At 36.4% G+C, this 25,112-nt stretch overlaps 4 protein-coding genes and 1 long non-coding RNA gene across 20 annotated transcripts in view; 3 read left to right on the forward strand and 2 right to left on the reverse strand.

Annotated features, from left to right (window-relative positions):
• The window catches only part of Pyd (polychaetoid), a 97,425-nt gene that overhangs the window by 29,486 nt on the left and 42,827 nt on the right, over positions 1 to 25,112 (reverse strand). The window contains exon 1 of one of the 12 annotated variants that reach the window (XM_049837591.2): positions 22,111 to 22,299. The exons of 10 other annotated variants lie outside the window; for them this stretch is intronic. In XM_049837591.2, coding sequence (XP_049693548.2) covers positions 22,111 to 22,299 — 189 coding nt within the window. Of the gene's footprint in view, positions 1 to 11,491; positions 11,951 to 22,110; positions 22,300 to 25,112 lie in introns of those variants that run through there. One more of the 12 variants, XM_049837593.2, reaches the window with a different exon arrangement.
• On the reverse strand, positions 1,084 to 2,470 carry LOC110376795 (PIN2/TERF1-interacting telomerase inhibitor 1). Its single transcript, XM_021335397.3, has 2 exons — positions 2,111 to 2,470; positions 1,084 to 1,897 (listed from the first exon to the last, which is right to left on the reverse strand). Exons 1-2 carry the CDS (start codon positions 2,388 to 2,390, stop codon positions 1,086 to 1,088), a joined length of 1,092 nt encoding a protein of 363 aa, XP_021191072.3. The 5' UTR covers positions 2,391 to 2,470; the 3' UTR covers positions 1,084 to 1,085.
• On the forward strand, positions 3,904 to 5,357 carry LOC135118509 (protein angel homolog 2-like). The gene has a single exon (XM_064040785.1). It carries the CDS (start codon positions 4,116 to 4,118, stop codon positions 5,208 to 5,210), a length of 1,095 nt encoding a protein of 364 aa, XP_063896855.1. The 5' UTR covers positions 3,904 to 4,115; the 3' UTR covers positions 5,211 to 5,357.
• Positions 15,048 to 17,521, forward strand: LOC135118537 (uncharacterized). Its single transcript, XR_010277655.1, has 2 exons — positions 15,048 to 15,329; positions 16,935 to 17,521. It is a non-coding gene; the product is annotated as an uncharacterized LOC135118537 (long non-coding RNA).
• On the forward strand, positions 18,881 to 24,990 carry LOC110376796 (thioredoxin domain-containing protein 12). 5 transcript variants are annotated; one of them, XR_010277669.1, is made up of 6 exons: positions 18,881 to 19,040; positions 19,417 to 19,473; positions 20,002 to 20,096; positions 20,616 to 20,714; positions 22,134 to 22,429; positions 24,628 to 24,768. XR_010277669.1 is itself a non-coding variant. In XM_021335398.3 (2 exons), the coding sequence occupies exons 1-2, from the start codon at positions 23,444 to 23,446 to the stop codon at positions 24,782 to 24,784; spliced, it is 489 nt and encodes a 162-aa protein (XP_021191073.1). In that variant the 5' UTR covers positions 23,318 to 23,443; the 3' UTR covers positions 24,785 to 24,990. The 5 variants fall into 5 exon arrangements, 1 of the variants encoding a protein (XP_021191073.1); XR_010277668.1 differs by having other exon boundaries at positions 18,882 to 19,040; positions 20,002 to 20,100; positions 20,616 to 20,710; XR_010277667.1 differs by having other exon boundaries at positions 18,882 to 19,040; positions 20,616 to 20,710.

The following is a 25,112-nucleotide window of genomic DNA, read 5'->3' on the forward strand; positions in this document are numbered from 1 at the left end:
GTTTCTCCGGAACTGTTTCAACTGTAGACTGCTTCCCGTCGTCGTCAAATACAATCTTCTTGTTTAATTTACAGTCACATTCATTATCTGTTGAGTCTTCTGTGTTGAACTTTCGCTTTTTTCGATTGCTAGGTCCTGCTTCACTATCTAAGTCCAATAAATGTCCATATTTAACCTCAATTTTCTTCATAACCTCTTTACACTTTGTGTACACAGATCTTAGCTCTTCCAAGTCATTTTTATCAATTTCTTGGGTAGTATTTGTGTCGTCAATGTATTCTGCCGAAGCTGCTGGTATTTGCTCAGATTTTTTAGAGTTGTGATCAGACTTCCGCTTCTTTTTTCGGTTCGCCGACGGGGTTGGTGATTTTTCTTTGTTTTTATCATCAGAAGATGTTCTTTCATCCGTGTTTATAAGTTCTCGGACATGATTTTTCACAATAACATACGACTTTTGTTCCAACAGTGGTTTTCGAATAACAGCAACTTCCACGGGCGTCTCGTTGTCATCATGGACGACCATCATTAAAATTGCTTTATATCATTAATCTAAACTTCGCAAAATACTATTATTCAGCTTATAAAAGCTTTATTTCGAATTGAATTTAATAAAAACACGTGCTGACCTACTAACATACGCCCAACAGTTTGACATTGACACTTGACAGCAGTCGGTAGTGAAGTGAACGGCGCGGAGTAAACAACATGGCGGCGAGAGAGGACGTGCGCTATCGATACTTTAGTCGACTAAACTCTGTGTAATACTTTTATTTGTATCGATAAGTCTGATATCTATTTTTCGCGTTTGAGGAATAAAAAAAATTATATGCATTGTTAAAATTAAATATACTTTTTACTCATATTGCGCAAAAAAATGCAACAGAAATCTTTTTATTTGTAGAAAATATTTGTTTCAACTTTCTACATATCACAAGTTTTAATTCTTAAAAAATTCTAAAAACTAAGTGAAACGTGCATTTACTGAATTTAAAAAGCAAAATTGATTAATACTAATATTTTAGCTGACATAAGGTTTAAAGTATTTGGTATTCCAAAACTTTAATAAATAAGAAACTGCACATATCTTATTCATCAATATCTTTATTTTTCCTCTTTTTCTTCTTTTTAGGCACATAATCTTCTTCAACACACTCTTCCACTTTTTCCACATCTTTTTTCTTTTTAGATTTTTTACTTTCCACAAGGTCCTCCTGAATGGATTCCTCAAAACCACTTTTCTGCTTTTTCTTTTTTGATTTTTTAGGTTTATCTAATTCATCTTCTACGATTTCAGCATTTATATCATTTTCTAAATTTTCTACAGTTTCTTGAATACTTTCTTCTTCTTGATGTTTTTTCTTCTTTTTCTTACTTTTCTTTTTAGTGTCAGCAACCTCTTGGGATTCTGGGACATTATTTTCATCATCAACTGTTTCATTTTTATCAGAATTGTAGAAAGAGAATGACTGAAAATTGTAATCTTGTTGGCTTTCTTCTTCTTTGTTCTCATCATTAGTAGCTCCTGCAAAACCTTTGAATGAATAATCAGCTCTATCTTCATAGTCTGTGTTATTACTGGATAGGTTTAGAACGCCTTTTGATTTTATAGCAGCCATTTTGCTTTTGAAATAATCCTCCATACTGCCCTTTTCTGTAAAAACTTTCTCAGTAGTTTTTATTTCAGTAGTTTCTGAATTATCTTGTACCTCCTCTTCAGTTTTTGGATTTTCTTCCTTTTTCAAGGTCTTTTTACCAAAAATGTTAGCCAAGTCCTTTTCACTGTAGCGAGTCAGGTCTTTCCCGCGGGTAAACTTATGATAATGCACTCTTGCTTTGCTTTTCTTGGATTTAACTTCTAGAGAAACACCACTGTGTAATTTGTCGTCGTTGTTATCGCCTGAAAGTAAATTATAATATTGTAATCTTTTTATAGGTAGTTGTAGATAAAAAAACAAAGATTTAATTGACCAGAGCTTGATGGGATTACACTAATATGGTACAAGTTATTTTACTCAAGTATAATGCAGCGATTTATGCCCAACTTTCTTTAAAAACAATTATCATATTGTTGAAATTGCGTTGTGTTGTATAAATACTGAGTGGTACTTACCATTGGATAAATTAGCTAATAACGAATTGAAGTCGTCTTCGTGCTTTGTCCACTGGTCGTTCTTGTCGTCAAAGCCCAGTCCTCGTTCATCATTCTTGTACCGAGCCACAACATGTTCCACAATTCCATTTTCTTTAGCACCTAACCCTTTGCCTTCACTCCATCCCATTTTTTCCAACATTCGCTGGCCGAATTTCGTCGAATCATTGCTCCAAGCATTATTTTTAGCTCGAAGATTAATCACTTTTTGTTTACGCCGGGGACCCGCTAACATAGCCATGTTATTAAATTTTTATTAACATCGCACACGTGAAACGTGTTGTCACAGAAACAAAATGGATGACAGAACAACTGTGTAGCTAAGTTCGGGACGCGGCGCGGGCAAACACAATACGCAATTGGTCGAGAGTGAAGCGAGGTTCGTTCGTATGGAGTAAACAGTGTTGTGATTGGTCGCAGTTGCGCCATGTTGGTAGCACTGACTAGAGCGCGGTCCAGCTACAGTGGAGTTCGATTTTAAGCATGCAACTTTTTGCTATATGAAGCATGAAATCTTCGTATAGTTTATGAGTTAGGGCGACATTTACACATTCACGTAGATTGGTGGGACCAGAAATCAGAATAAAGAAAAATAATAATATTCTGAAAAAACTCAGGATTTTAACATAAATATTTCAAGTAATTCATTTTTATTGGAAATTTCTTTAGATACTCATGTTACGCAGATGCACAAATAGTCGAGTGAAAACCTAGGAAATGCATTTTTTCTGTTTGGTTTTTGCATTTCTAGGACGAAAATATCGTTAAGAACAACATATTTATTCCACCAGAAAAATAAAGTTTTTTACACTTCACGAAATCCACGTTTCATCAAGACTCACGATACTATAGTAGTTTTGTCCCGTTATACCCCCACACTTATCTGTCGCATTCTGTCCGACCGCAACCTCAATATTGTTATGGGGTGAGTCAGGTGGTGGATCTTTGAATTAATTACCTACTGTGTCAACGACTATACCTACTTACATCAATAAATTAGATGAGCTATGTATAGTAGTAGGGTGCGATGCATTACTATCACATCATCGGCGTTATTCCCTCAGGCAAAGTGGGAAGTGCTGAAAATACTTGAATGCTTGTGAAACAGTATGAAGGAGAAGAGAAGAGAGACTTTCTTGATGGGCGTAGACTGTGTAGGTCAATATTTTACGGTATTGAAAAGAAATCTATCTATTGTTTATTTTTTGTTAGCGAGCTTAGTATAACTTGTTATGATTTATCTACGAATTGGCGAATAGTTTTTAGACAAAAATGTAGGACTTGCATAAGATGCATCTTTTTATAATTACCTATGTAAGTTTATTCGTTAAGCCATTTTGTATTAAATATGATTATAGTGCTAAATAATTCCAATGTATAGCATGTGTTACTTACTTTTTCATAAAATAATATTTCTTCACTCTTCGCTTTAAACAAAGTGCAGGTGTGGCAATGTAAATATTGCTTAAACCAATATTATTTAAATAAAAGTTAGAGTACGGAAATATGCTAATTTAGTTACACTTTTTCAAACATACTGATACCTAGATCTAATATGAATCGATTCTTGAAAATTTATATCGACAATGTAAAGGTTACATGCAGGCCCATAAATCAAAACGCGACTAATTAGCGTGACCGATGACAGGTGCAGCACTAACCGATCAATAAACGCAAGTTACACCATCGCGATCGCGATACTATAGCGCTATCTGTACTACACCGTAGTACAGCCACTTCGGGCACTTGTTGAACACCCGACGCAAATATTACAAGCTATTACGATGAAGATACAAGAATTCACGGCCCCAGAGGCCTTCGCTTATCGCATCAAACACAACGGCGGCCCGAACAAATAGCCTCCACTTGGCGCACTGAAACCCCCTCAACACTCAGGTCAAGGGTGTGGGAAACTGTGGGGGTGGCCAGAGGAGCGTCTGATGGCAAATACATACAAATAAAAGTTATGTCGTACAACGTCTTAGCGCAAGGCCTGTTAGAAAATCACTCGTATCTACTTGAACGTTGTGAGCTCGAATATCTGCTGTGGGAGAACAGGTCCGAACTGCTCTACGAAGAAATTATAGACCAGTCGCCCGATATATTGTGTATCCAAGAGTTAGAATCGACATATCTGAATAGCTTTTTTTCAAGATTTGAAGAAATCGGATATTACGGTCTGTACAAGAAAAAAACTAGCAGAGGCATCGATGGCTGCGGGATTTATTTTAAAAAAGATTATTTTAAATTGGAAGATGTTGTTGACGTAGAGTTCTATCAGCCGAAGGTATCGATACTGAACCGTCACCACGTCGGTATTATCGCTAAGCTGTCGTCGTTCAGCATGCCCGAGAAGCCTTTCGTGGTGGCGAACACGCATCTTCTACACAACCCCAAGAAAGCACTCGTGCGACTAGCACAGTTGAGAATATTCCTTGCTGAGATCGATCGAGTCTCTTATGTATTTAACGGACGGGATTCAGGGTACCTCCCTATCATATTATTAGGAGACTTTAATTCTTACCCCGACAGTCTCGTCGTGCAGTTACTCAACGAAGGCCAAGTTAATACACGTCTAGACTTTAATAACAATGAGTGGACTGATATTGGCATCACGGATAACTGTCAGCATTTGTCGGTGTATTTAAACAGGAAGGAAGGACGACATACAAGTTTCAGTGAGGTTCAGATATATAACTCTGTGTACAGCAAGGAGTGGCGCATGTACGAGCCACAAGCCCCGACAAAGCAATATCATCACACGTGGTTCAGCGAAATGTTCACCAGCGGGATTCTCTCACAACCATTTCACTTCCGATCCGTATACGATACAAGGAGAAGAAAAAATAATTTCTACACTGAAGCGTCCAATGGCAAAGATTATATAGTAGTGGATTACATTTATTATAATGCGTGTAGCGGCTTGCGGCCCTTGGAACGGCTTCATCAATATACTGATCAAGAAATCAAGGAATTTGGCAAACTGCCGAATAATGTGTTTGGGTCCGACCATATCTCGCTCGTGGCGGTCTTCGAGCTAAGCTCTAAAAGGCCATACTAGTTGCTGTCGGTTGGATACTTTTGTGTTCGTAAGTACCTACTCAACTCAACTATTTTATACAATTTACAAAATTGACTCCATTTGTACTAACAGTGCAATTATTAGGTGTTACATACTTCGTAAACGTTTTAAAAGTTGATGTTATTAGTAAAACTTTTAGAGCCCAATTTTAATATCCTATTAAATGCATGCCTCGGATAATTTCATGAGTGAAATGATTGATTTATAAAGCAAAATGATTTTGTTTTTATGTTTGAGCGCGACATTGCAAGCGATACGGTTATTACGTCACGATTTTGAGCGCGCGTGATTTGATGTCAGAACAATGGCTTTTTTTGTAAAATGACCGTCGTGATGGGAATTCGACGAAACAATATAGCTCAATGAAAATAATCGTCTGCATGAGGTAACATTTGGATTTTTTCTGCGACGCCACATAATATTACTTACTGGATGTTAAAATTGCGGTTCATTAAAAGTTGTAGTTTAATGTTTGTAACTTTTTGATCTAAATGTTGATGAATTTGACTGTAGTAGTCCGTCGAATTAATAAATATTTACATGTCCATTACGCATTATATTTTATAATATTGTTACTGAAATGAAAATTATGCTCAAGTTATTTTAGAATACATTTTATTGAGATTATATCGATTATCTAATTGTTAATTTGCCGATAGTCTATACATTAGTTATTGAATTGTTTGTGTTGTGTTTGTTAACATATTATTCTGGCCTAAGTGTTGTATTAATTTTAAGAATTAGGTACCTACAGGTATTTTCGTACATTACTTGGAATGATCGGAGTGTTGCATGTGGAATTCACTAGTTAAAGAAATGAAGCACAATTTTTTTAGTAAGAGAAAAAGACTTAGCGTATATTTAAAAAAGTTTCTGACATGTAAAGGAGATATTTTAATCGACAGACAATTTAATGTATTTTATTATTGTATACCTACTATGATTGTACCTCAGTCCCTTTACAACGAAAACCTACCTACCGAGCTTTCTGAATGAAATATAAAATCGATATTTATAAAGAGAGTATGAGATGTATTGTCATATTATTGTGAGCTTGGATTTTGTATCCACCTGAATTATTTGCTTATGTGTGAATGAATGAACCTATGAACCGACCAATATACCGACTGTGGCTGAAAGCTTTAACTTGGTATTTTCGGGTGCTAGTATGGCTAGGAAGGGTATTAGGTACTTATTACACATTGTCATTAGTAAAAAAATGTTATCCCACTGATTTTCAGTCTTTGGACACATAAGCCTACTGTCAATCATGTTCCTATCTTTTTTACTTAACCAGTTTCTAGAAAGCCGACTTTGAGAGGCTAGTTATTATATTATCTGCGTCTGGCCACAACATAGTACGGAAAAGGCTATCTTTTTCCCTACTGTGTTGGGGCCAATTTCCAGTCTTATCGCGTTTGTACCATGGGCCATATGGTGCGCCTTAGTAAGACTGGTTATTAGGCTAGCCAGTTATTGTTTGTTTATTATTTTTTAATTATTACACAGACAGCTACTAATGATAATGTGTAAGTATTACGAAAGCGTGTTGAAAAGACGCGTTTTACGGACTGACCACGCGGTAATTTACCGATTTCGGTGTTGTGCTAGTTGTAATTCATAATTCTATGTCTATCTTTATTGTAAACAGTCCATTTAGAATGGAATAAACTGTGTATCGATGTACTTTCTAAGTGTGATTAATAAATGGTTGTGTGTATAATTTTATGTATTATTTGTTTATTTATCCTTTTCAGGATTAAACTGAAACTTGAAAATATATAAGTAAGTATGTAGGTAAGTATATTTTCAACTTTTCACATTCATTTACGAAATAAATCAGCCCTATAGGTCGGTAAGAAAATACATAATATGATGCCAATCAGACCTCAAAACGAAGGCAACCTAAACTATAATTAGGGGCCTACATATTAACAAATAGGAAAGTACTCTACCTGTGCCAACATACGTACTTAGGTACTAACTGTGCCAGTAGCCAGTATAAAATAATTTAATGCGATTGCAACCCTAGAAATGGCCGATGCAGCTTCATTCGACTTTTAAAACCAATAAACATAGTGAGGGGAAAAAGTTACTAATTGAATATCGAAACATTTAATCTCAAGTGAGTTTATCGATTCAAAAATATGAGTAGTAAACTAAATACCATTTAGAAGCAGGAAAAGCTGTCAGGAAAATGGTTATTAAGTAAAGGATACGAGTTGTTATGGTCATTGCGCCTGTTACCAGTGCATTAATGCCATCTAAGCATTTCTGTTGCACAAATTGCAAAACTTGCGATACACATAGCGGTATTAGATTAATTTTATGCCATTACTGAGCGCACTCTACTCTTATATAGAAGATAAAAAAAACGTTTCGCTGTATGTCAATCAGGCATTCTGTTTTGTAAATATGAAGAGATTTCTTTGTTTTGATCACATCCCTCTTTTTTACAAGCTTTTATTATATTTGATACGGGGGGAACCGAAAATATAGGTTCGCCTGATTGAAAGCGATAAGTATCAAAGCTCTACCTAGTGTATAGCAATTTTTGGTCAAACGAGGAACACACGTTTTGTTTTCAGTTTACTTGTTACTTACGAGTCTTATAGGAGAACGAATAAAATAAAAAATATCTAAAAAATACCAAAAATAAACCGATGGAATTTGATTTCGTGCCTACAATGCAACTTGCAATCAAAGTACCCAAGTAATACGAACTTGTTTATTTATACAGAGACAATACTTAGCGAAGACACATAAATCTTTACGTATTTGCATACACGACTTTCATTTCCATGAGGTGTGCACACTGTTTTTTGTTTTGCCATTAATAAAATATTCTAGTAGCGAAACGTAGCCATAGCAGGCGCGATGTTTTCCACCAACACTGCGGTCTCGCTTGACCAGAGCGGCTTGAAGAAAGCTGCTAGTGAGAAGCATTCCTATGAAAACGAGTCTCAGTATGTTGTAGAAGTACCTAGGTGTGCTACCTACTAGATATCTATTAGAACGGGACCACATCCTCGATATAATTATCCGTCTGAGTCCTTAATAAGGACAAGATGAAGTAATTTTGTCAGCGTTGGTAATCAACTCACAGCCAATGTGCTTTGACGTTAGATACGTTTAAATTGGTTGAAATAACTTATTATGAAAATTCGTTTAATTGTGTAACAGCTTAAAAGAATTGTTCTTTTTCACATCGTGAGAATTTAACCGAGGCGAGGCTAGAATAAAGTGTTCGTCAAATACGATAAAAAGATTACAAAATGTAAAACTGACGACAAAGACTTATTATGCACTTGGCGTCCAAAGTTGCAGTCAATAAATAATGTACGAGTTTGTAGAAACGACGTTTGTGATAGACGTCGTTGAACTTATTACAACGCTCTCATTAAGTCAGTCCTATATGAAAGAACAGCATCACGACGAGATGATCTGTTAATCGATTTACATTATTTATATAAATGCTAATGAAAACAAGAATCGACTAAATAGAGAGAGTTGTTAGGCCACTGGCTGGTTGTACGCGTTGTTTATGGTCAGTGAAAACGCGCGAAAAGCCGCGCTTGCGTGACACTATCCATAAAAGCGGAAAACGTTTCGCGACTTATTTCGTGTTGATTATATTTTATTGATTTTACACGACTTGGTTTCCTGTATTTTATAGTAATTAGAATTGTGATTAACATTGCTATTCCTATTTCGTCAGTATTTTAAAGTGGTGTTACGGCGGCAATTTTGAACTTATGAAAAGTTTCATTTTAGAATACATGCATGTATGAATTGACTGGTGTGGAGTTGTTGTTGCTATACTAAATAATAAGTCATCAACCTTGTAGGTAATTTAAGAAGATTTTAATTGACAGGTAATGTTTTTATTCATAGTTTTTATTATACAAAAAAAAAAGTTATAGAATATCATATTTCTTGAACAACGTTTAAGCGTGGTACTTCTTACAACGTATTTCAGGAAACATGACACTATTCCACGCAATGTAAATGTTAATCTCAGTGCTATGTTTAGGTGAATGTCCATATTGCATAGTCAACGCGGTTATTTTGCATCCCAGTTATTTTGAGATTTAGACGGGAAGTATAGCAGACGACCTATAATATGCCTACATAGGTTGCAGTACTTTAATAAAGTTCTATATTTGCGTGAATGGAGTTTGTCATCGTCTTTTCGAGCTTTCAAACACATTCTTGTATGGAATTAATTGAGACGACAGATATAAGAGTTGGATGGATTGGCAAGAAAAGGACCCTGAACGACCCTGTAGAATTGAGATATGTACATGAGCATTATGAAGATTATTTTTATGGACATTGGTTTGGTAAGTATTTCCGAGGAACTTTTCTGCCACTTAATAATAAAATGGTGTTCGGAATATTAATTAATCTATACTGAACATAAATTCCTATCCGCAAGTGTTGAAATGGACCCTAAATCTTATTTCCTATTAGCCACATGGCGAGTCACGAAATTACCGGCATCCTACAATAATTCATAACAAACAGCTAAGTTTGTTGCACTTCGCTGTCCCATTTATCGTTCAGTTATGTTTGCTTTATGATAACCAAGCTTTTGACGTTAACTCTGATGGTTCCGTAGATTCTATGAAGACTGTAACTCAGAAGTTCTAAACCTGAGCATTTACCTAAATGCCAAAAATTATCAATTGCTTGTTCGGTTAGTTAATGGCAGTTATTAAATATTAATGCCCTGTAATAGCATACTTAGAACCCTTCATACCAGTGGCTAGTGCTAATAATTAAAGGTCAGATTAACAGACAGCTCTTAAAAACTCCGGTAAATATTTGCTTCGTTCAATAAACGGATATTGTAGATAAAGCTCCCATGGCCCTCGACGTGGGAATCTTGTCGTGTGACTCACTCGAAGCTATGCGAGACGAGACCAATTTTGCTAAAATGCATTTAAAAATAAAAAACAACAAAACGTTTATCCACGATTAATTCTAGTCCTCTATTTTAAGGTGCAACAGAAGCAAATAATTTGCGGAGTTAACGGTGTACCACGGAGGCTGAACGACTGGGTTCGAGGCCAAGAAAAATAAACTAAAAAAAGTAAATTATTGGAGACCCAACCACTTTGCCGTCGACAGCTGCGAATTGGCGCGAAACAGGTTTTTGGCGGGATCAGTGACGTCACCTGACATGTGCCTTCCACCAGTTTTGGATTCGTGCAAAAAACAAAGAGTCTTTCATCTCGGAGGTCCATTCTATTTTACGACTGCTGATTATTATGTTGGTGCATTGTCTGTTTTGAAAGCAGGTGATATTATTGTAACTGCGTAACTGCACATCACACAGACAGAGCCATAATCCTATACTTTTTAATGCAAAACTATGATGCGAACTAGATCTAGCTTTTAAGCCTTCTTTGTCTTGCCTTGTTGAGTGGTTCTGTGGTATGTTTTTCAAACTTGAGTTTCATAGTAATTGCAATATACTTAGTTCCTAGTATAAGTTTGGTAGGTTGGTTTATTTTTGTCTTTAGTTACGTAATCAAATTATATTTTTCATAAGTGAGATAACATCCTGTATGATGAAAAAGTTGTGTACAAAGGCATCATAGTACAAATATCTTTGTCTAGCTTAATAACTAAGCTAATGTTTCGAGTAAGTAACAATTACCGACTTCACGCAATTAATAAAATATTGTTTCGCGATATTTTCCAATTAACTGGTCCATCTAATGAACTGTCTTCACTCGACCAAGTTACTTTCCAAGCGTTGAAGTATAAATCACACGCACACATCTATTTGATTCTGCAGTCTTATATAATTTGATACGAAATGCGCATGCAACCACTGCATAACTAACTCACTAGAGCTGGAAAACTCGTTTGTTCGACTATGAATATTTTTGTAAAGTTGCACAATGACATAGTCACATTACTATGTTAATGGAGCCATTGTTTAATGCGGATTTTTATAAGAATCTCTTTTGTTTCATAGTTAGTTGCAGTATCTTTTTGGCTGATGGGAAGATTTCACCAGGCTACGTAAATATTACTCGCATATTGTTAGACACCGCTAACCGCAAATTAGTGGTCAACGCAATTTTAGCTTTAACAATATCACAGGTTAGTCGCGCACCACAAATAATGCTCGTAAAACCAAAATGTATCAAATAATTGAGAAGTCATTGCACTTATTCATAGGCAGGCATGCAACGGCAAACGTGTTTTGCTTCATCGATACCTACTCCGAGAAGCGGTCGGCTTACCTGAGAGTCACTCCGGACGTGGTTCAAATTATTCACCACTAATCCGTTGTCTGTTGCTATTGGATCCATTTCTGTACATTCATTATCCGTATAACTTTAAGTTTCAACCACACATTGCACTATACACGTTCAAACTTCGAGCCGCGGCCGAATATCACCGACACCAGTCTTAGTCACTAAAGAAAAACGCATCTAGGCACAGAGATAGTGAACACACAGGCGCCTGACCCTCCGGGGTAAGGCTTCACTGGCTTACTTTAAACAAACGAGTTACTCCACCGACTTAAATCAATAAACCTCCGTAATAACATTACGATGTGAACTACAAAAGTTTTCTCGGAAATGAAAGAGTGTGTACAAGTTTTGTTGAGCACAACGTCTGGCCGATCGTAAGGACGCCAGGCGGCGAAAAGTTACCCGTGCGTGATTTCTGGGGGACTCTCAAAAGCAAATGGTCATATAAGCTATCAATCTTTGCATACCAGAGTGGTTAGGTGAAACGGACATTCTCGTTTCGGTGCGTAACGCTGCGAGAGTGAAAGGGACAAAGTGTCCGCAGGTACTCCGTCTCGAAGTGGGCGAACAGTATCTACAGGTTTTGCTCTCCCACTACAAGGAGGCACGGAGCGGACTCGGAGAGCCTCGAGCTTGAAAGTTTAGTTGAAAAACTTAACAAGCATAACACAGTCTTCAAATTGCCACTTAACACCACGCACATCGAGTATTTTGGACACGTATGGCCATAACCCTCAAATAGTACCGGTTTGTATCATTTCTGGGTTGATTTGTTTGGAAATTCAACACGTGTTACTTTTCCTTTTACATATTAAACTTTCATTTACGTTTGATATGGCGGTTAGAAAATAATAATAACATTTCGTTTATTAATCGACCGTTAAAGCGAGGAAGGAAATTAAATCAAAGAAACGATCGATACATTTGATAAATCGAATGGAACCGGTCTCAATGCATCTCTGGTGAAGGCCGCTAGAGCTAACCTCTACACAGGACACTCCTGCGCAGGGACCCACGCACACTACGAAAGCTCCTCATGAATACAAGTAACCACATTCAAAAGAGCTGTCAGTGAGGCGTTCGCGTTATAGAATAGGGATAATTCTTACCTGGTCGTTACGTTCCTCTGCAATTGGCAGTTTTTTGAGGTGTTATTTCTATAAATACATTGTTGTCTACTTAGATGGGCAGGTGTGCATATTTCTCTTCAATACTGGTGCAGTAATGTTGAGAATTGTTTGCTGATTCGAGGATTCTACAGTTTCGTGTCCACTATCTAGTGGTACCTTATATGTGTAACATTTTTGTTTTTGCAGTTAACAGTCAACCATACAATAGTACTAATGAAGCAAGACATTGGCCAGACGATGTATTATGTAGTGCGGAAAATAGAAATAGGAAATCCGCATGTGACCGACATGAAACACGCAGTATTGTATTATTCAACTTGAAAGAGCTAACATCATGTAGACCGTAGCCGTTTGACTTGTAGTATTTAATGTTCCTACTTTTAATGCCAATTCATATACATGAATTAGCATCAATGAAATAAACTAGTCGTCTTATAAATCCAGTTTTACTTCGAAAATACGACTTATGTAATTAATTCTCAGACTCAGCTGATGTCTAAAATGTGTAGTCCGCTCAACCTGTTTTTCTTTTAGTAAAATATCTCTCATAATTGCTTCGCTCGTAAACTGCGTCAGTATTACGACTACTCGTATTTATTATCAAATCGAAATATTCAAAAGATTTTTCATAAGAATTTAATATTGACATTATGCATGGCATAAATACTTTTTAGAGCCAAAAGAAAAAAGAAAGGAACAACTGACAACAGTCAAACGGCCACATTAATTACAAAAGAACAAGTCAAAATAATGTCATGGGTAAACAAGATCTAATTTTCATAATTACTGTTTCAGCAGTTGCATCATGCTTTGCAACAATTATAGACAATTCTAGGGGTGGCAGACGGCCATAATGGTAATATCCTTTTTTTTTAGTTACTCTAAATTATGATCTGATAATTTGGATACCACTACTCTACCATTTTGATGAACAGCTCTTCGGCAAAAGTTGCATCAAACTTAGTACTAATTTAGTAGATGATGATGATGTTACTGTGTGACGAAAGCATTAGAATCAACTTAGGAGTGTGATGGCCTTGACTATTTTGCTATCAGTACCTCATGTTTGTAGTTAAAATGAACTAGCAAAAGTCATTCAATTAATCACAATGTTAATGTCAATAACAAAATCGTCGTTCGAACTGGGATCTGCGTGTCTTAATATACAGATGAATGGGTTTTCAAATGAGCATTCTAATTTCAGACTTCAACGTTTACAAGTCGGACAAACAATGGCCAACAACCGTAATGCAAGCCAACTGCATCAGTAACTCCACAACCAGACACTACTAACATTTTGTCTCATCCCAAAATTCAAAATTAAAGTCCCGAAAAAAGCATTCACAATGTGGCACGGAATCAAACCGACTCGGCTCTGGCACTTGACAGGGATGAGACACATGAGAAACATGTTGCGCTCTCGCCTCACAGCCAGTTACGACAGAGTCTACAATCAGAGAAAAAGGAATGACTTGATTATGCTCGCCAGTATAATTTTTGGCAGTGGTATGGGAGTTGGCTATGCGTTCGGATTGTTCACTAAAAAAGATTGTTCCATTAAGAAAAAGGAAGTGGTTACCGGCGAAGAAGAAGGTTTCACTTGCAAAGTTGATCCCTGTCCCGCCCCTAAAGGATACCAGAAACCAAAACCGTGCCCTAAACCAGTGAAAGATTAAGAAAGGAAGCAATAAGTATGATTACATCAATAACTATACGCCCATGACATGTTAACCAGAAAAACTAAAAAATAAATCAAAATAAAAAAATTATACTAAGTTTTATTGTACCTGATGGATCGTTTGATAAGTAGTCTTTCCTCGGAAGTCCTTTTTTCTCGTCATATACAACAGAATTTGCATTTATAAAGCTACTGGCTACGGAATGTAGCTGCTTCATATTCGTGGGCTTGGGCATGCGGATCTTGATATTCCAAGAGTTGTGTGTGACGTTTGGCTCGTACCAGAAAATCATTCCGTTGCCCTCAAAGACTTAGGACCCCGCTTTCCCTAGATTCGTGCCTTATAGTTATTTATCTCTAGTTGATTTTATTATACTAATATAACAAAGACGTAACATTTTTTGTATGTTTTTCTGTATCTTAAAGACTCTGAAACTACTGAAACGATTTGAAAAATCTTTTGGGCAGCTAAATAATAATTATCCTCGAGTAACATAGGCTATACTTTATCCTGTTACGGGCTGTAGTTCCCACGGGACACGGGAGAAATCGCTTGAAAACAGCTAGTTATTAGTAGCCTTGTAACGATTCCGAATATATCTAAACACTAGGAACACTGACCTCTATATCTAGGAATCAGTAAATCGTATAACAAACTTTTTAATAGATAAGTACCATAAATATGCTTTTCACAAACTCTTTTGAAGTTATTGAAGAGGTTTTGATTATTCTGACTTCTGACGAACAACCCCGAACAAACCAACCTTCAAAATTTTTAATATTGACAAATTCTTGTATTTATTTATAATAAAAAAAAATTCTTTCATATATTTATTTAAATCTGCTTGCAAAGTAATTTGAAATTAATTATAATTCATTTCACAGTTTAGAATTTAGTCAAGATGGGCCAAGTACTGAAAGTTGCTGTTCTCTCAATCTCCATGGCTGCTGGCTACCATTACTACCTCACCTTCAAAGAATAAATCAATCCCAACGCGATGGCTCCAAAAACAAGGTTGGTGGTAGTCCTTATCCTTTTTTATGATATTTTAAATGCGAAAAACTGCTGAACCCGACATGAAAGGACAATGTGCAGATCTGTATCAAAGTTGGCCCAACTCTAGCAGCTATTATAAAAATGCGTATAGTCGAATGTTGTGCTTTCCCTCCTAATTACATAAATACATACATACATTCTGTTAATTCAAGTACTTAATTAAAAAAATACTTTTGATAATCATCTTTACTACTTAAGCCCTTTACTACTCGGCCAAAATCTTATTGCTGTTCTTACTTAATTCTTTGCAAATGCTTGTGTGTAATAGGTACTATTAGGTAAGTATAAAATGGTATGAACCAATATAGCTTGCTTTCCTTTAAGATGCAACATCTATGTTCGCATTTGGAGGAGTTGAACACCTCTGTTGAGCTCCTCTGTTTTTTGAAAGCCCTTTAGAAGCAGTTTTTAAAACACCTTTTTGTCTTTTTACTTTGAATTTAGGAATTTAGATTACTTTAATTCTTTTCACTGTGATATACACGATATATAATACTAGCCGTTTTCCCGCGGTTTCACCCGCGTCCCGTGGGAGCTACTGCCCGCGCCGGGATAAAATATAGGTAGCCTATGTTACTCGCAGATAATATAGCTTTCTAATGGTGAAAGAATATTTAAAATCGGTATAGTAGTTTTTGAGTTTATCCATTACATACAAACACACAAAGTTTTCCTCTTTATAATATTAGTATAGATAACGCTAACTATCAATTTAAACCCTTTGTTACTATTATTCTGCCACGAATCGCAGATTCGTCGCCACATAAGTAGGTACCTATTTGTTTGTCTCAAAAAATATATATCCAATGATTCAAAGTACAATACTTGATTCATTTTGCCCATTGTCCTGGTATGAATGGCATTTTTTTTGGATTACTTACAAATAGTGTATTATTCTGTTTCGTTTATTAATTTTAGTATAATAAAGGCGAAAATTTTCTGAGTAAACCTATATCTTTTACTTCTTGTTGTTGCGCAAACGGCTACACTGGTTCTAAAATATAGGGTACTTTTATCCGGGTGCAGGAAGAAATTTACTCTGGAAGCGAGTGAAACCGCTTGTGGAAACTGGTAATCTGGCTCTGTATCTGGAGCCCTCACTACCCATCGGTAGCATTTTTATGTCTTTGTGTGTGTAGGTTTTTTAAATGCACATTAAAAATGTAAGAAATGTGTTGTAAAATATTTTTCCCACAAAATAGATAAAACATAGGTCGATATGCTCAAAATCGGCTTAAATTTTTAAATGTTTTTTGTACAGAAAGAAAATAATGGTGCAGGGTAAATTAACGGCCCAAAACTTAGGAAACTGAAAGCAACACGAATCGGGGAAATTCTCGGACATCAACTGAGATAAAAACCTTCTTAAAATTTTTGCATATGCATATTCTAGAACCTTCTTTTTTCATATTTTTGCTGCCAGTTTTAAAGGAGGGTAAATAAACTTTTAAAGAAACTTAGCTCTGAGCTTTTACGTGAAAATATAATCGCGTTTTTTATTTATCTACAAGCGTTTATTTACTAAATTATCGTAAAACCTTTAAAATCGCTATATTATTACAGGTTAAAACTTATTCGGCCAAAAAAGAGAAAAAAGTGCCAGTGACATGTCACGTCAAATTTTCTATGGCAATGTTTGACAGCAAGAAAAAGATACCGAAGGAAGCGTTTATTATAAGAAATGAGAATATTGTTATGGATTTAAATTTACGAGATCCAGACAACTAATATGGACAGGTTCGAGCAGCTGAAATTCGTTTGTTTACTTATGTCGATGGCTGCCGGAGTGGGTTATTCCTTCGGGTTAATTACAGTGCCGACTGCCAGAAACCGGAGTACAAACACGAACAGTGTTGTAAAACAGGTGACAAAGGAAAATAGAACAGATGAAAAAAAGCTTCCTGCGAGCCGGCCTGCAGCCAAGTTGGAGGTCCTTCATAGTGCTAGTAGCAATAGTGAGAGTTCTTAATATTAAGGCTTCTGGAGACAGAAATGTTAAGCAGAAAACCATCTGATAAGTGGGAAGTCTTCTTACTCGTCGTTAACTTCATTTGCTTGTGTTTCTGACTTAGATTTTAAATGATTGCCTATTTCTATTTGTTAACACTTTAGATGTAAAATAGATGGCAATTAAAACGTATTATTTATAATTTTGGTTTGCATTATTTTTACAGTCTTTTTAGAGATTTCTTTGTAAAGAAAGGGCTCTTGGTGTCTAGATAGACCTGAAACGATTTCATAGGATGTTCACTATGAAAAATTACATTTGGGTCAGTTATTTTGAAAGATTGTGGATTCTGTTGTTTACATAGAAACCCTAAAAATTACTAAACAGAATATTTAACAACCCAGCCAAAAAATATGATCTTTGCTAGGGGGTAATTTTTTCAATATAGGTGCACCGTGCAGAGAAAAATACGGTTGTAATAACATGGTAAAAAGAGGGAATAAAACTAAATAGACTCATGGTCCAGATATCCGGGACTTAATAATCAACACAGTGATTTGATTTGTGACTCACGTCGGTGACACAAATCGGTAACGCCCACAGAAAAACGAGACCACAGGTGGTGACTGCACTGATAAAATGTCACGAAAATAGCCTACAGTAATGTTTAACAATGCCATTGCATGCTTACATTGGAGCTATTATAATATACGAATCACTTGATCGATTGGGGACAGCAAACATTACAAATGGTAACTTGTTCAGTACTGATATCCTAATGGTTAATGCACATGCCTCTCTTGTACAATTATTGTGGGGATTCGATTCCATAGGTGTGGTGTATCTTGGATTCCAATGATAATATGGGGTGAAGGAAAACATCTTGAGGAAACTTGGACTGGAAGTCTGAAATCACGAATCAGCATTGGGCAAGCGTGGTGATATTTTTATTTTAGGCTACTTGTGAAGGATAGGCTCCTCTACTAGTACTGGTGACGACTGTGACGAGACTGTTTAGACACTTTCTTCGTTTGCTAGCAGCAGGACGTTTAAGCTTCAAATAAAGAAGACTATGGGATGGTCTGTGCCCAGCAGTGGGACATATAAGCTAAGATAAATAAAATAGTCTCGTATTTAATTATAAATATTTTAGGTGCAACTAAAATTTGCAAGAAGGCATCCAGCCTTATTTTTTTAAGAGCTTAAGATAGTTCGGCACTTGTCAACGGCTACTTATTCACTTGCCATCTCAACAAGTGTTACAGAGAGCATTGAACTGGCCCTTCAAACAAATAAATTGAATTAAGATGCTAGCCTGGGTCCAATTTCTATCCATCCATCTTTATAAATCAATGCTGGACGCAAACTGTGTACTTACGAGGGTATCGCATACGGATCTCCTTTTTAAATATTTATAAATATTTCAACTGGTAACTGAATTTCAACCGTCAAGTCGTGCAACAGTCAGATTGATTTGTCATAAGCTTCAGTAAAATCACAGAGTAACCAACAAAATGATAAAGCATTAACAAATATAAATCTAAATAAAAAAATAATGGCAATCAGAGGATGGCAATGGGATATGATATGGTTTTCAGTGTCCTTTTACATAGCATATAATTTCATGGCTGGTGTAATAGAGAGATACGGAACACACAGAGTTGACGGAACGCCTATTAGACGAACAAGCCCGTTTCCCGACGAGGATTAAGTGTAAAAAGGTATACAAATCCATAAATACATCAATAGTTTAAAAACACAAAAAAAACCGCTTGTATAACGCTTGTGCACGCTCAAAGTCCACTGTAAGATCCTTCTAACAAGTCCAAACACTGCTGTGATACGATAAATAGCCATGCTATCTTTCGGCTTCAGCATGAGGTTAGTTCGACAGTTTTTAATAAACTATAATGTATAACAAATAATCAATAATCTAATAACAAAAATAACTGCCAAATTCCACGACGCTACGCACAAATTTATTTTCAAATTGTAACCAAACACATAATCCACAAAATGTTTTTTTCATAACTGAAAAAAAAAACTTCTTCAGTTCTGTTTAACAGAAAATCTGATCTAATATGCATTACCTTACAGCTTTAAACGAGCTTGACAAAAAATACAACCTTGCGACTGGAATGGACCCGGCTAAAGGTAAAACTGACTTGACTTGTATAAGTATATAGTTGTATGTTTCATGATGGGGCAGAGACCAACACAGTTCTACCTGAACGTATATTATTCAACAATGAGATATCTTTAGGTTGGTGGGCATGGTTGGTATGAAGTAAACAGGCATTTAGAGTTTTTATTAAAGAAGCCAACCACCACCGATAAATTAAGTAATCCTAAGAGATCCTTATCTTTGATCAACGTAGGAATCCTTAACCCCGATGATCAGAACATGTCTCTTCTATTCTGTCTATGGTCTTTCAAATATTTACCCCAAAAGAGTTTCTATGAGCTGTACACTGACATTACCTTAGTGACAGTGATAGTTGATCTTTCAAAGATTACGCGTTCACTTATAAAAATGCGGTTCACAAAATGTACCCAAAACTAAATAGTTATAAAAAAAACCCATGTAATAGCAATACTAAGTCGATAGCCATGGCACGGGACGTTTTCCATGATTGGATGTTCTTTGGTTTTTCATTCTGGTTCTCTTACAAATTCTTCCAGAGAGTTATAGAAAGGTATGGGTCCCATTCCCCTCATCAGTTTGTGGAGGCGACGCCTGACAAGAAAAAAAAATTAAATCCCGATGACGACTAACTGTGAGTACGTAAAATATTGATAAATAAAGTTATAAGTTTCTTAACATATCATATCATGCACCGACATTATATAGTTCATAGATAGCTTTGAATAGAGATGCAGAAATAATTCCGTATCATGGAATGATCTTCTTCGACCCTCGATGTTTTTAGAGGGCGAGTAAAATTCCTAAGACTAAAATAATCCTAAGAGATCCTTAGCTTTGATCAACGTAGGAATCCTTAACCCCGATGATCAGAGCATGTCTCTTCTATTCTGTCTATGGTCTTTCAAGTATAAAACCCAAAAGAGTTTCTATGAGCTGTACACTGACATTACCATAGTGACAGTGATAGTTGATATTTCAAAGATTACGCGTTCACTTATAAAAATGCGGTTCACAAAATGTACCCAAAACTAGATAGTTATAAAAAATACATGTAACAAACAATACTAAATCGACAGCCATGGCACGGGACCTTTTCCATGATTGGATTTTCTTTGGTTTTTCATTCTGGTTCTCTTACAAATTCTTCCAGAGAGTTATAGAAAGGTATGGTTCCCATTCCCCTCATCAGTTTGTGGAGGCGACGCCTGACAAGAAAAAAAAGTTAAATCCCGATGATGACTAACTGTGAGTACGTAAAATATTGACAAAGTTATAAGTTTCTTAATTACACATACCATATCATACACCGACATTATGTAGTTCATAGATAGCTTTGAATAGAGATGCAGAAATAACTCCGTATTATGTGGACCGATCTTCGTCGAACATCGATGTTTTTAGAGAGCGAGAAAAATTCGGAAAAAGGTATTTCTTTGGTCCATCTAGCTACGATCAGCCCATGTCGACGGCGCGATTTGTTCCAGTACTCCTCAAATAGGTTCTTAGTTGCCAAGTTTATGGAAAATCGCAATTTACATTTTATGGTATATTAAAAAACCGCTTTTTATTCCTCTATTTCATAATTAAGTAATGTTCTGTAGATCTTAGAATTAGTCGTTGACAGTGTAACTTCCCAACTTTTCAAATCGGTTAAGTGCCTGAAAAAGCATGAAACCAAACAGTAACTTATATTTTATATCGTGCTCCGTTAGCTCCGTAATTAATTAAAGCAATTTAATGAATGCGAATACTCCGGAATATAAACCACACACCTAATTTATTCATTCAGGTATACTACCTATTCCAAAACAAACTCTTTAAGCCAAATGACCATAAATTCGAATTTTTGTTATTCTTCTTACCTGTCATCTGTCACATATACATTTAGAAGAATTGTAAAAATAAAAACATTAAAGTAAAAATTAAATTTACAGTTATGTCAAGATTTAAGCCACTAATTTATGATGTATTTTGGTTTTCCTTGTCCTTCTATGTTTCATACTCGGTTATGAAGGCAATTATCGCGAACCATCGATCTGACAAATTACAACCGTTGCAAAATGAACATCAGTTTAAGGAGTAGATTTAACACGAAAACGTGCAATTCTATCCCATCAATAACATTAAAGGTAACGTTTTAACAAGACCATACTAAAGTTATTACTGTCGCACATCTCTCATACTCAGACTTCACTTTCGCTCCTCGCACCCTAAGACCCTAAATCCACCAACTTTACACCCGTCTCGTCGCACAAAGAAATTTGAAAAAAATTGTGTCAGTGGATCAGTAGTTACTTCAATTGATTATATTTACATAGGAAGTCCGCGGTGCAAGATTTCAGATGATCAAAAGAGTTTTTGGATTGATTTTTGGTAAATTATGAATTTTGTTTTGTTAATCCATTGCCCCTTTTTCCCCAAAGGAAATAACTCAGTTTTCTGCAGACCAGCGATGGTTACGTGTGGCATAGACCTCGAATGTTAAGAAACGCGTATAGAATTGATCAGTCAGTCAAGACGGCTGTTTCTCTGTGTCAGGTGTGCATGCGTGGTATGCGTAGAAAGACGGACTGCATTTATTCATGAGTATCACAACACCAATGTAGGATGTACGGTTTTTTACACAATAATTTGACTAAACATACCTTTTTCCGTCTTTTCCTCCCAGGATATGTGTTCAAAGGCTGCGGAGGTGGTGGAATGTGGTAGAAATACGGAGGCGTGTAGAGCAAGTCATCAATCCCGGCTATGGGCGTTCCTCTCGACGGAACCATAGACCGCACTGTACCGTATAAGTTCCTGTTACGTCCCTGTTTCCCGTACATGTTCATCATCACACCGAATTCACACTGGCTCCACAGTTTTGTACCTTTGCACGTTCACGTTCAAGATGAAGTTCATAAAAACGCCCGAAAATTAAACAGATAATCGTGAAGACCACATTTGGTGACAAGCGCAGTTAATGTAAGTACAACTTATTTTTATTAATAAAAAATAAGCTACCGGAGTATTGTTTTTTTTATTATAAAGGTTTGTAACGAGGTTGTCTAATAGATAAATATTTTACGAAATATTAGGATCTTTAGTACCCCGTTTATTGACGATTAAATGTGTTGAGTGAACGCGAGCGACCGGTGATATTGTCACGGTAACAAATGCGTGTTTGGTTGTAGAATGCAGAGTTCCATCATGAACACATTACATCTAATTATCATAGTTTATCTGCTTTTTCCAATAGGCTACGTGGAGCGCGAAGTATCGACATAGTGATGTTTGAAAATGATTAAAAAAATGCGCTCACGCAGATTCGCGCGCCGATCCACATCGATAGGTTTAAAAAGTCTGTCATGATTATATTTTATTTGGATGACAATAAATTAATATGCAGATAATTGCGGCGTTCGAATGAACATGAATATTTTACGCTCTCATTCATCAAATTAAATAACTGTTGTAAATGTATCTTAAGTATTCCTCATATTAGTACGAATAATAACTTCTTTCCATTTAAAAACCAATGCATTGCAGACATGTAAGAGCTTTTTAGTAAAACTGAATAGTGTTTCATTGTAGGACACATGTACACATACATGAATGTAGGATCTTATAGTTCCAAGACATAGCAAACTTTTTTCTTTAGAATTACAAATATAGCAACAAAAAGTTTTTAACCGATACCGCCACCTAGTGGATCAAAACGGAACAAAATTCAACATCATAGACAACAACGTCAACGAGACAACGTTCCTCTCGCGACGAATCACAAGCCACCGATGTGCTTACTTCCATCCGTGTTGGCTAGAGGGCGCTGCTTGACAGGTTACAACCTACTTGATAGACCGCGTAACTTCAAATTCGAAAACATTTTGCCAAAAATGGCGGACCAACAGAAAGTAACATACAAATAAAATTATTAAAATGTATTTAGATTGTACTATCACGACCCCGGTCGAAGAATAATTACCAAATTACACCAACATGGCTGCTGGGAAGGCTGCTAAGGCGTTTTTAAGTCTTATTTACGACTCTGTACATTGTGCCGGCATCTCAGGCAAGGACAATGGATTTGGCAACAACTATGTTTGGGCTGGCTCTTTGGAATCAGGGCTACAGATAGCCACGCATCATAGGAAGCCTTTGATGGTGATAATCCATAAGTCGTGGTGCACCGCCTGTAGGAACTTGAAGCCGAAATTCGCCAACTCAACAGAGATACAAACGTTAAGCAAACACTTTGTAATGGTCAATTTGATCGATGAGGATGAGCCCAAGAACAACGTATTTGCACCAGATGGGACTTACATACCGAGGTACTTGCTATATAGCTCTCAAATTGGCGAACCTTTGGCTAATCTCAAGTTGTCTTGACGTTTAGTCGTTACAGCTGTTGATTTTATCCATATTGCTGTTTATTTTGTGTGCTCAGTGTACTACCAGATGTTTTATAATTGATTTTGGATATATCAGGATATTTTTAGTGTCGTTCATGCGTCTTCAGATTTACTTAGTAAGGCAATAGGATCAAGTGTAATCCAATTATATCTGGTAGACTTTGTGGTATTTGAGGTGGCTAGAAAAATCTGTGAAAGTGGAACAAGGTTTTTGCAGAAAACGCGTTTTCTGAATTAAAGGCTCGAGCAGACCGGATGCGTATGCGTAACCACGCGCGTAGTCACGCGCGTAGTTACGGCGTAACCATGAGTTGTAATGTATGGAAATGTATGAGACAGGCCACACCGCTTGCGTAACGACGCGCGTGTCTACGTTACGCAAGCGGTGTGGCCTGTCTCATACATTTCCATACATTACAACTCATGGTTACGCCGTAACTACGCGCGTGACTACGCGCGTGGTTACGCATACGCATCCGGTCTGCTCGAGCCTTAAGACCGTGTTTTTATAAGTGTTTATAAATACATTATGTCATAAGCGTTTGTTTATGAAATGAAATAAGATATGAGTTTCTGTTTAAAATAGCCTTCATGTTAACGATTATATGACACGATGCTTTTCTGCTCATCTTATGGGTACCTAGATACCTATCTCTTAAATTTTTAAATGAAACCAACCTATCTAATCTATTTTCTCTCGTCAATGCCGTTACAATGTATAACTTTTCTGCAATTCTATCTTTAAATAACACAAGCAATTTTGTTCCACAGAATCCTCTTCATCTCGCCAAAAGGTTTGGTGGACCCGGACATTGTAAACGAAGAAGGCAGTAGTCAACACAAGTATTTCTACAGCAAACCAGAACAAATTGCCAAGTCAATGAGAAAAGTGCTCGATAAATACATGCAGGAACAATTTGACGTATGAAGAACTTTAAGATCTTGACTTAGAGATGGAAATAGCGATCTTAAAATGAAACAAGGAAACATAAAATCATTTTACAAAGATTAACATCTCTATTTTGGTTCTTTGTAAGCTTTGACAAACACACTTTCGTTCCAGGACACTAAAATGACACTTTGGCAAACTGTGATAGACGAGTACTCTGTAGCAATTAAAACACTGAAACCGCATATTTGTTTTATATTATTTCGTGTCTAATCATCAATGACCTAGCATCTCACACAACTTACAGAGGACTTTTAAAATTATCTGGTATTTGGCAAAATCTTAACTGCACCTAATGTTCCTCCTA

This window comes from Helicoverpa armigera, chromosome 23 (assembly GCF_030705265.1).
Source record: "Helicoverpa armigera isolate CAAS_96S chromosome 23, ASM3070526v1, whole genome shotgun sequence".
Taxonomy (NCBI): domain Eukaryota; kingdom Metazoa; phylum Arthropoda; class Insecta; order Lepidoptera; family Noctuidae; genus Helicoverpa; species Helicoverpa armigera.